At 49.7% G+C, this 11,370-nt stretch overlaps 1 protein-coding gene across 1 annotated transcript; it reads right to left on the bottom strand.

Annotated features, from left to right (window-relative positions):
- Positions 1 to 4,829: 4,829 nt before the first annotated feature.
- On the bottom strand, positions 4,830 to 10,698 carry WFDC5 (WAP four-disulfide core domain 5). Its single transcript, XM_032263642.1, has 4 exons — positions 10,525 to 10,698; positions 5,991 to 6,131; positions 5,757 to 5,897; positions 4,830 to 5,370 (listed from the first exon to the last, which is right to left on the bottom strand). Exons 1-4 carry the CDS (start codon positions 10,607 to 10,609, stop codon positions 5,366 to 5,368), a joined length of 372 nt encoding a protein of 123 aa, XP_032119533.1. The 5' UTR covers positions 10,610 to 10,698; the 3' UTR covers positions 4,830 to 5,365.
- Between the last annotated feature and the right edge of the window lie 672 nt (positions 10,699 to 11,370).

The following is an 11,370-nucleotide window of genomic DNA, read 5'->3' as shown; positions in this document are numbered from 1 at the left end:
AATACAGGGATGAGGATCACTGGAAGGAATGCCTTCCACGTTCACCTATAGCAAATCTCAGTTTGGACTAGTCACAGTATATGTGCTCAATAGCCACATGTGATTCATGGCTGCCATGTTAGACAGCACAGCTCTAGGCTGTGCCACTTTAGTTTTTCCCTCCAAAGAAGAAGTTAGAGCAGAAAGCTGCTTAGTAAGCATCTTGCCCAATTTCTTCATTTGACCGAAAGGGAAACTGAGGCAGAGAACCAGGTCTTCTATTTCCTGGCCTAAGAGTTTGTCTGCAGCCTTCACTATCCCTCAAGACTCAGGAGTTTTTCCTGGAGCTGCAGAGAGGGTTTCCAAAACAGAAAAGACAGACCTATTTACCAAGGCAGAAAAGAATGAAATCAGGATCTGGTTTCATCCCAGATTACATAGTGAGAGGTAAACAAAGTTTTGGTGGAATTTGAGAGCCACAAGAGTGGGAAGATGGGCATGATGGGTGGGAAGAATGGGGTAGTCCTGTCCTTCATGTGCCATGGATGGGCTGTCCCCCAAATTCCCCCTCACTCCCTGGCCAGGATTAGCCATTCAAATCCATGGGGTTTTTACCTTCAGCATAAGCTTGATGTTGTAGAAAATACAGAAATTTTTGGAATGAAGTAGACCCGGATGTGATGGGCATCTTCTAAGATGTCTCCCAGTGATGTCTGCCTTCTGGTGTTCACACCCTTGTGCAATCTCCTTCCCTTGTGTGTGGGCAGGCCTTACTGACTGGCTTCTAATGAACAGAATATAGCAAAGGTGATGGGATGTCGCTTCTCTGATTAGGTTACTTAGGGTTGTGACTTCCAGCTGGCTTTGATGAAGCAAATTGCCATGCGGGAAAGGTAAGGACATGAAGGTGACTTCCAGCCAACAACCAGCCAGGAGCTGTGGTATTCAGTCCATTAATCCTCAAAGAACTGACATTTTGCCAACAGCCCTGAGAATTTGAAAGTGGATCCTTCTTTAACTGAGGCTCAGATGAGACTCCCACCATGGCCGACCCCTGGAGTGCAGTCTTGTGAAGCAGAGAAACGGAAGCAGAAGACCCAGTTAAGCTGTGCCCAGGTTCTTGACCCATAGAAACCATGAGATAATAAATGTGTGTTGCTTTAAGCTGCTGCATTTGTGAAAACTGGTTACACAGCAGTAGATAATGAATACACTACCTTTGAATCCTGCCTTTGCCACCAAACTGCTTTGTGACTTTGGGCCAAGCACTTCCCTTGGATCCTTATCTTCCTCATCTGTAAAATGGGAACACCTACCTTTCAGGATTGAGATGAGGATTAGCACATGGAGTTCCCTCTCCATGAACAATTCTTCCTGCCCTTTCTTTACCCTGCCTATCAGTTAGAATTTAATTTAGCTGCAGGAACAGAAACAGAATTGCAGTGACTTCACTAGAGAAGAGTTTACTTTTTTTTTTTGGCAGGCCAAGGTAGGTACAGCTGCTCATGAATGTCACTGAAGACTCAGGCTCTTTGTCACTTCCTCCTCCACCATTCTGATGTGACTCATTTGTGCCCACAGCTCCTCTGGGATCCTTTACACTTTTGCACACACAGGCTCCCGGTATGTTTTCCTCCTGACAGCTGGTATCTGGGGCTTCCCAGAGGCTGCCAGAGCCTGCTATGGCTCCACACAGGAAGAGCCTGCAGTACCTGAGAATGTATGTGCTCCATCTATGCTTGTTTCTAGAACTGCCCTGTGGGGCTTCACTGGATTTCACATCATCACTGGCTGCTTCTCTTCCTGGTGAACTTCTGCACTCCTATACCCATTTTTCCTGGAAACATTTCCAAAGCATCATCATCATATGATTCTTCCTCTCAAGATTTATTTTGGGGGAACCCAACTAAAATAATCCTCAAGAACACCAGATGGCTGTTTAGCAGCAGCAGCAGCCATGTTCCTGGAAGGACACAGGGTAGATGGATGATGGACAAAAGGCCAAGTCCATCTCCTTAGGAAAACCATAGCTTGCCAGGAAGCCCCGCCTAGTAGATTTTCCTTACTTCTGATTGGCCAGTCTTGGGTCACATGATTGTCATTAGCTGCAAGGGAGCCTGGAGAGGAAACATACTGTTTTAACTTTAATTTACCTTTAAAATTGAAATACACTGTTCCCATGGTAAAGTGCACAAATGTTAATTTATAGCTGAATTCTCCTCCTGATGCCTTTGAAGAAAGAAACCTAGGGCAATCAGCTATGTACCAACAGGCTTGGGTTCCAGTTGTCTAGAATTAAGTCTGGTCACTTCACCTTCTTGGGTCTTCGTGATCTTCATTTTTCAGATGTGGACATTGAATCTTAAGAGCTGGGAAGAATCTTCAAAGACCAATTGTAAGTAATTCGTGTAGCCATTGGGGATGTCAAGTTTATGGTTAGGCTGCTTGGGGTTGAATCCCAGTTCCAGTACTTACAAGTAGGACAACTTGGCCAAAGTAACCTCTTTATGCTTCAGTTTCCTCATGTGTGAAATGGGGAAAAATGATCCTACCTGCTAAGGATGTGAGGATTTCATGAGATTATACAAGATGATACATGTCAAATGATTAAAATAATACCTGGTGCGTGGCGTGTGATCTGTAATTGTTAGCTGTTGCTGCCTTCATTACTCTCAAGGGAGGAATGTGGTATGGCTTAATCCTGGCTGTATCGTCCTTCAGCTGGGGGTCTTGGGCAAGTCACTTATCTCATAGCCGCTATTTCTTCACTGTCAAATGGGAATAGCCTTTCTTGGGTCTATGGGTGGATGAGTGAAATGATGTTTGAAGGTGAGAGGTCTACAGCAGACGTTCATTACAGGCTAACAACCAGATCTGAAGTAGTCAAGTTCTTACTGTGATACGTCTGTGAAAAACAACCCCTGAATTTCTGTGTCTTCTTACTACAAATATTTATTTCTCTTTGGCAAGTTTGAGGCTTGGCTGGAATGGCTCAGCTTCAGGGTTGCCCCATGTATCCCTCCAGCAAGACAAGTGGCTCTGGGCAAGCTCTTTTCATGGCAGAGGGCAGAAGCTCCAAGAAGGGTAGGGGCTGGGTGTGGTAGTTCATGCCTGTAATCCCAGCACTTTGAGAGGCTGAGGAGGTCAGATCACCTGAGGTCAGGAGTTCGAGACCAGCCTGGCCAACGTGGTAAAACCCCGTCTCTAATAAAAATTAAAAAATTAGCTGGGTGTGATGGTGGGTGCCTGTAATCCCAGCTACTCAGGAGGCTAAGGCAAGAGAATCATGTGCACCTGGGTTATGGAGGTTGCAGTGAGCTGAGATCATGCCACTACATGAAGAAGAAGGGTAATGTTTTGTCTGTTATGTTTTGAAACAGGCTATGCTGTCACTGCCACGCACATCCCATTAGCCAGAACAGGTCTTCTCGTCAAGCCCAAGTCACTGGGGCAGGATGTTCACTCTCCCTGAGGGAAGCCATGGTAAGCATGTGGTGGGGAGGGGAAAGGGACAATTGTGGGCACATAATCCAATCTACCATATTATCTGTGTTAATAATCTGAAACTATATGTGATGGGGAAACTGAGGCCCAGAAAGAGGAAGAGAAATATCCAAGGTCTCTCAGAGTCAGTGACTCCCACATAGTTCTCCTTCCCCTCTCCAAAACCTTAGTCTATATCCATGTATAGTTAGCAATTGGTGCTTTTGAATCAACAATTCGAGCATTTGAATCCCATGAGAAGGACAAGGTGGGTGAGGAGGTAGAATTCCTTCCATCTTCCAACAAGGCAAACGGAAGCCCAGAGTGCAGAAGGATGCATCTGTCATCACACTGCAAGGTCGAGAGAACAAGGAAAGAAGACCAAGGATTCCCAGGTTTACCTCCACAGTGGACCACCCAGACCCTCAGTCTTGTGCTAGACACAAGAGGCCCAGGAGATAGAGCAGGGAATTTGCTGCCTCTTTCCTGGGAGGAGAGAAGAGGGAGAGTCAGGAACTCAGCTGTCTGGATTCCCACACTGACCACTTCTCCCAGCAAGAAACACTCATTAAGCCCTGACTACATACTGGACCCAGGAAAAATTGAGGTGAGTGAGGTGTCTCGAGGCCCAGTGGGTAGAGAGAGACCCACCATAATAGTGGCATTCCAACTACCTGAGCAATATTTCCCCAAATTAGGGGCAATTTGAAGTTATCTTAGTATGTACCTGGATGCAGCGTCATACAACACGGACTCCTGGAGTGAGAAAGATATTCCCTTCTCAAGCCTTCTGATTACCCCAGTGAGAAAGTCTCAGCTAGAGGTCTGCATCTTTAACCCTTTAAATCTTCATTGATTAAAATGTAGACTGGCTGTACATGGTGGCTCACATCTGTAATCCTAGAACTTTGGGAGGCTGAGGCAGGTGGATCACTTGAGGCCAGGAGTTTGAGACCAGCCTGGTCAACGGTGAAAACCCATCTCTACTAAAAACACAAAAATTAGCTGGGCATGGTGACGGGCACCTGTATCCCAACTACTCAGGAGGCTGAGGCAGGAGAATTGCGTGAACCCAGGAGGTGGAGGTTGTAGTGAGCTGAGATTGAGCCACTGCACTCCAGCCTGGACAATAGTGGGAGACTGTCTCAAAAAACAAAAAACCAAAAACATAGACCAAGTGCGGGCTTCAGGCTCAGTCTTGGCAGGTGGCTGTATGTAGCTAGAGTTTGATAACACTATTTAATATCATTTAATCTGGCATGATTTACTTTAATGGAACTGAGCTGTTTCCATTGCATTTGTTTTCATAATTCTATTTGTGGCAATTGATCTCGTTTATCCCATTTATAGTAGTGATATCAATTTTCTTTTGAAATGCATTTATTTATATACAAAAGTGAGTCCCTTAAAGAAAACATTAAGTAGATGGTGGTACAGGCAGCATGCAGCCTATCATCATGCTATTTTGTAGGTATGGCGAAAATCATGAAAGAGGTGAAAGACTCAGGTTTGGAAAACTCTGTTAGAATATTCATTCTGGGTGGTTGGGCTGCCTGAGGGAGAGATCAGGATCGGCCTGAATTGGGCATTTTTGGTGGAGCAGCAGGTATGGAGAGGTGTGAAAGTGTTAGGAGGGCTGGGATGCCCAGGTAGCAGTGGTGCAGGGTACTGGGGTGATGAAGGCGCCTTCCTCCGAGGTCAGGCTATGGACCTTCACTCCTAGGAGGAGAAACCAGGGGTGGGTGGGTTGCAGGGAAGTGACAGCAGGTCAGTGTTCATCAGAAAGCTGGAACTGCCGCTGGTAGAGAGTGCTGTTGGCGGGAGGTTCCCAGACCTCCCATCATGGTGAACTCTTTCCATTGGTTCCCACCTGCGGTGCAGAGCCACAGGTCCTAAATCAGAATTAGCCTGAGGAAAGAGAAAGAAAGGGTGAATTCCTTCCCATAGTAGGGCTCTGGTTTCTGGCCTCGGTCTCCCATCTAGGCCCCCCCCAGCTCAGCTCTGGATACCACTAAGGCAGGACTCCTCCGCCCCCTTCGGAAGGGTAAACTGAAGCCCAGAGCAGTTGAGGGCTGTCGTCCAGGTGCCACAGCAAGCTCAAGAAGAGAACAAAGGACTCCCGGTTCCTCTGTCATCCTAGCAGAACCCCCACCCGCTATCTGATTCCCTAGTCCTGGCCATGGGAGGCCCTGACTTCTGGGGAGGCATCCTGTTAAGCTTGTAGCAATGGAGAAAATATTAGAGCTGGGGCTCAGACAGGGAAGGCACCTGCCCCGGGCACCCAGGAGCTGTACCTCTGACAGGATCGCGGCAATCCCGGCCGCAGGCGCTGGGGCAGCACCGCTTCTTGCCGGAGCAGTCTGCGTCCTTGTGACACAGGTGGTTCATGGGACTGAGGCAGCGCAGTTGGTCCTCCGGGCAGCTGCCCAGCTTCACTGCAACACAGGGAACTGGGTGAGCTCTGCCTGTGCCCACTGGCTCTGGAGCCTGGGGCTGGGGTGGTCAGCACGGTGGAGGGGGACATTTACCAGAGACCCTGGGGACGCACTGGCGGAAGCAAGCCCTGTAGCAGCACTTCCTGGTCAAGGGACACTGGCTGTCTTCCATGCACTGGTCAGGCACCGACGGGAGGCAGGGCCCATCATCTGGAGGGCAGCCCCCTGATTTCTCTGAAAGAGAATCTCCCAGTATTACAGCTGAAGGAAGCTCAGGGTTATGCAATAAGCACTGACCTAGGAATTACAAGATCCAAATTCTCCATCCCTTACTTCTTGCCTGTCCTTTGGCTAGTTTTTGTTTGTTTTGTTTCAAATGACTCCAAGTCTCAGTTTTCTGGCTGTGAAATGGGAAGCTTGGCTAGTTTGAGACTTAGATGGCATACATGTTAGGGAGAAATGAAGCCCAACATCTCACTGGGGCCAATAAGGCCGTGCCTGGTCTGGCCCCTGCCCATCTCTCTAGCCTCATCCTCTGCTGCTCCTCCACGCAGTGGCTCCTGATCTCCAAGCCAGCTCTCTGTGGGGTTCTTGCTCTCACTGCATCCTTTGCCTGGTGCACTTCTCCTACACGCCATTCACCTCGTCAGCTCACTAGGACTCAGCAGAAACATTGCATCCTCAGAAGACCCTGCTTCTCTGACCCCCCATTAACTAGGTCAGCCCCAACCCCAGCCCCAACCCCAGCCCCACCCAGTTCTTTCCTCCAGAGTTGGTGGCGCTGCATCTGTTTGTCTGTGTCTCTTGCTTGGCTAGATGTTATGACTGGACATGCTGCTAGCTTTGCTCACCATCGGTCAGTATCACAGCACTTGATGCACAATACTAGGGGCTCAGTGACTTGGAAAGGAAGGGTTTTGAAGTGAGGCCCAGCATTGCACGTGTGCCAGCGGCGGCCAGCCTGGGGCACTGTCACAGCCACAGCCGCCACGTCTGCACTGTTGTTCATCACTGCTGCAAATGGCATGGTTTCAGGGATCGGGCGTTAACTCTGTCTCTGAGGCATTCCTCTGAACAGCTGTAGAATGTTCAGTCCCAGAGTTTACCTACCCACTCTTCTTCCTGGGATTTTGGGCCATTTTCAGATTTCATGCACAAAGCTAGAAATCAGTATCTTCCTCCATGTAGAGGAGGAAATCAAGGCCTGAAAGAGATGGTGACTTGCTCAGACCCACATGGGCCAGGGTTAGGACTGGCAGGGGCTGCCTCCCTCTGACCTCTGTAAGTCTCCTCTCTGAGCTGTCTTTGAGCTGTAGGGATGGAGCAGGTCTCAGGCCTTCAGTTCAATCCGGCATCAGAGAAAATGTTCACGAGCCCCTGGGGCAGCTGGATCTGGTGCTGTGACTTTATCTCTGTGTCCGCCCCACCCCCTCAGCCCCTGCACGGGTGCTGGCTGCACACATAGGTAGGCACCTTGCTCACATCGCACATGCTCAAAGTCAACTTCAGCTGTCAGATCGGGTTGGTTTAAATTGAATTGCTGCCCCCTGCTGGACAAAGTGAGGCTTGGCCTGGGGAGGGGGGAAAAGTATGGGTTCATGGGGGTGGGGGTGACGCCAGGGCTCCTGGGAAACTGAGGTCCAAGGTTTAGCTCTGAATTCATAAGTTCTAGCCAAAGGTGCTCAGGCCTCAAAGGGTGGTCCAGACGGAGCTGCCTGCGCTCAAAGCCGGTGGAGGAGGGTGGGTCAGGCAGGGAGAGCTTCTGTGGACAGGGGCCTGGAGCTGAGCTCTGGAATGGACAGATAGGGAGAGGACATGACGGCTGGCATTTCAAGTGGACGAACGACAATAGCTGCTGTGTAGAGGTGGGGATAAAAGCCTGGCACGTGCAGAGCCAGTGTGAGAGGCTCTGGGTGGTCACAGTCACTCTGCCTGCCTTTCCTAATGCTCCCTCCAAACCAGCTTCTTCACTCAAAGATGTGTGCATCAAGACCCACACACAGGTGGTCATCCAGATGCATGCGCCACGGGTGTGTAGACTTAGAGAGCAAAAGAATCGTATGCAAATATAGTTAATTACATACACTTGTACACACAGACGATACACATGCACAGTCAAATACACAAGCACACTTAGATCTAGACACACAATTACCTACAGGCTTAACAATAGGAAATTGCTGATAGTCAACTGCTGTACCTACAAAAGTAGCAATTTTACATGGTTCAACTTATTTATTTATTTATTTTGAGACAGAGCTTTTACTCTTGTTGCCCAGGCTGGAGTGCAATGGCATGATCTTGGCTCACCACAACCTCTGCCTCCTGGGTTCAAGCGATTCTCCTGCCTCAGCCTCCTGAGTAGCTGGGATTACAGGCATGTGCCACTACGCCCGGCTAATTTTGTATTTTTAGTGGAGACGGGGTTTCTCCATGTTGGTCAGGCTGGTCTCGAACTCCCAACTTCAGGCGATTCACTCATCTCAGCCTCCCAAAGTGCTGGGATTATAGACATGAGCCATTGCCCACTGCCTTACATGGTTCAAGTTAATACACATGCATATTTACATACAGACATCAGATATTTTATCTGTACATCAGATATTTTATATATGCAGTATATGTAGAAACACACATATATAAACAGGCAGTCATATATGTACATATGAGCTGGAACATAATCACTGTTAAATAGTGATTATGCATACTGTCATATCCACATGCCTACGCACACAGTTACATACACAAAGATAGACACTCAGACACACACAGTCGTGTATATAAATATATAGCATATGTGTGTGAACATATACGCATACATAGTCAAATAGACAGAATCATATGCACAGAGCTACACAGACACATATATCTTCCCAATGCCACACAACCACCGACAGCATTTAATTAGGCACTTACTATTTGTCAGGGACTATGCCAGGCCCTTTGTACCAGAGACACCCAGATGTTTGAGTGAGAAGGACAGAACGGGGAGCTCTTATAAACAGAGGTGGCTGGGCTTCCACAGACAACAAATTGAAACTCCCCTTCCCTCGGCCCCGTCACCTTCCTCCATGGCCTGAAATTCTCCCAACAGCCAGGCAGCTGTCTTATGGGAGAGAAACCAGTAGGGGACAGGGTGTGACGAACTGGGGGAGAGACAGGTGTGTCACACCTGCCCATGCAGAGTGGTCCTGCGCGGGTTCAGTTTCTGCTGTGCCTCTGAGCAGCTGTTTGCCTCTGAGCAGCTGGGCTGAACGTCGGGGCGTGCTCCCTGGGAACACAATGACTCCCCCAAATCACCCACTTACACTGCACTTACTGTGTCCCAGGCCCTTATTCCTTGAGACACAATTTACTCCTGAGAGAAAGACATGGGAACCCGTTTTACAAGGAGTAAGTCCCCAGACCTGTCCTGCTGCCTTCCGGGAGTGCCCTGTATGGAAGTCCTAATAAACTCATGCACTTGCCAAGCTGGGCTTGTCCACGTCATTCTTTGGTCTCTCGGCTCCTTCCTAGGTCGGGGTATGTTCTTCTGTACAGTCCTGGGTTTTTGCTGTAATAGTTGGTACAGTGAGTCTTTCTGATTTCAGACCCCACATTCAAATGCCACCTTTGACACTAACTCAGAGTCAGTCTTTGACCTTGTTAAGTGGTTCCCCACTAGGCCTCAGTTTTCCTCATCTGCAAAATGGGGATAAAAATAGTCCTGTCCTCACAGCATTGCATCAAGGAGTTATGTGGTGATGGTTCATGAATCACAGCCAACACAGGGTCTGGCCTTGGAGCTCACCAGTGTCCTTCCTTCCTTGGCCTGTCCCCATTACTGTCCTCTTTCTTTAAGGCAGGGCCAGGCCTACACAGGGGAATGTAGGTTAGAGTGTTCCAGCCCCAGAAGAGGACAGAGGTGAGGGCCTTACCCAGATCAGTAGTCACCTGTCTAGCCACTCAGCAGCCCTCCCTCACCTGTTAGCAGGCCAGCCCCAGCCTTGTCAGGGGTGGGCATGGGGACAGGAGGTTGGGGGCGACGGGAGCTAGAGAGAGAGCTTCCTCCGAGCAAAGCCCAGATCCCAGAAACCACACCCTTTCCTCAATTCCCAAGTCCTTTCCACAGATGGGGTGGTGGATCCATGGACCCAGTCACACCACAGACCAGCAGGTGCAGACAGGACCCCTCCCCATACCCAGAGGCACAGAGGCACACATGGACACACATGGACAGGCACTAAGCCCAGACACATGCATGCAGTCATTCCTACGTGTACATGTGCAGACAGAGCTTAGCACAGACAAGCAGGCACAAAGACTCATGTCTACATAGAGACAGGCACATGCATCCCGCCTCCCCCTGCCACCATCCCCTGACGTATAGACAGGCACGGACAAGCACTGAGAAACTGGCAGAAAAGACACTTACAGATATTGACACAGGCAGGTGGACAGGCGCAAAGGTGCACAAATGAAAGCACGGGCTTCTGAAAGCACTAAGAATCAGGCATCCACACATCCACACAGGCACGCACTCACACACACCCCGCAGGGAATTACCTGCCTTCCCCCAAACCCTCACTCTCCCTAGAACAGTAGAAACAATCTGGTCCCCAGAGCAGAGGGATTTACCCGCACTCACCTCCCTTCTTCCTGCCAAAGGCAGCAGGCGGCTGACTCCCCACAGCCAGGAGGGCCCCCAGGAGGAGGAGGCTCTGGATCCTCATATTTCTGCTGCCAGCCCAGGGCCCAGGGCCCACCAAATTAACACCTGCAGCCTCAGGGAAGCCAGAGAAACTTAGTCAGCGGAGCAAAGAGAGGGGTTGTGGAGTGACAGCACACCTGCTTTGTCCTGGCCCCACCCCCTGAGGGCCTGAGGCCTCAGTGCAAAGGAAGCTAAGGCAATAGCTGAAGACAGGGCGGTACACATCCTGCAGGGGGGACTCAGATCCAGTCTTGCCTGTATTGCCGACTCAGGCTGTGATCTTGGGCAAGTGTCCTCTGGGCCTCAGTTTCTTCATCTGTATACAGAGTGAAGGTAGTTGAGTAAGATACTTGCTTTCCTGGCTCTCTAAGGTGTTGAAGCCCCAGCAATGTCCAGGCAGGGGACAGAGGTCAGCTTTGAATAGCAAAGGAGTGGGGTTTGCAGAGTGCTGGATGCCCAGGAAGGGAGAAGGCGTTAGGGTTAGGCCAGAGCTTGCTGCCAGAGAAGGCTGGCCTAGGCTGGCATAGTGAGTAAGGCTAGCCCTGGCCTCTCCTTTTGGGCCCTGTGGACGGGAGAAAGACCACCTCGTCTTTGGTGAGATCACCTGCAGAGGCTTCTGGTAGAGCTGCCCTCTACCTGGGGCTGGCTTGGCTGTTGAGGGCGGGGGGAGCATGGCTTTTGGTTGGGCTAAGGTTGCTGGTCACAGCAATGTGTGGCTGCTAGAACCTCTTCTCTGAGCAAAAAGATGTCATCTCATCCAGGGACCACCACCCTAGATTTGTA

The sequence above is a fragment of the Sapajus apella genome, unplaced genomic scaffold (assembly GCF_009761245.1).
Source record: "Sapajus apella isolate SASKATOON/1434 unplaced genomic scaffold, GSC_monkey_1.0 scaffold137, whole genome shotgun sequence".
Taxonomy (NCBI): Eukaryota; Metazoa; Chordata; class Mammalia; order Primates; family Cebidae; genus Sapajus; species Sapajus apella.
Note: the sequence above shows the minus strand (reverse complement) of the source record. Positions and strands in the feature narration are given on the sequence as shown.

Coding starts and splice junctions, on each gene's coding strand:
- WFDC5 (XM_032263642.1), bottom strand. CDS start 10,609: ATGAGGATCCAGAGCCTCCTCCTCCTGGGGGCCCTCCTGGCTGTGGGG. Junction 6,132..10,524: donor CTTTGGCAGGAAGAAGGGAG/GTGAGTGCGGGT, acceptor ATTCTCTTTCAG/AGAAATCAGGGGGCTGCCCT. Junction 5,898..5,990: donor GTGCGTCCCCAGGGTCTCTG/GTAAATGTCCCC, acceptor CCTGTGTTGCAG/TGAAGCTGGGCAGCTGCCCG.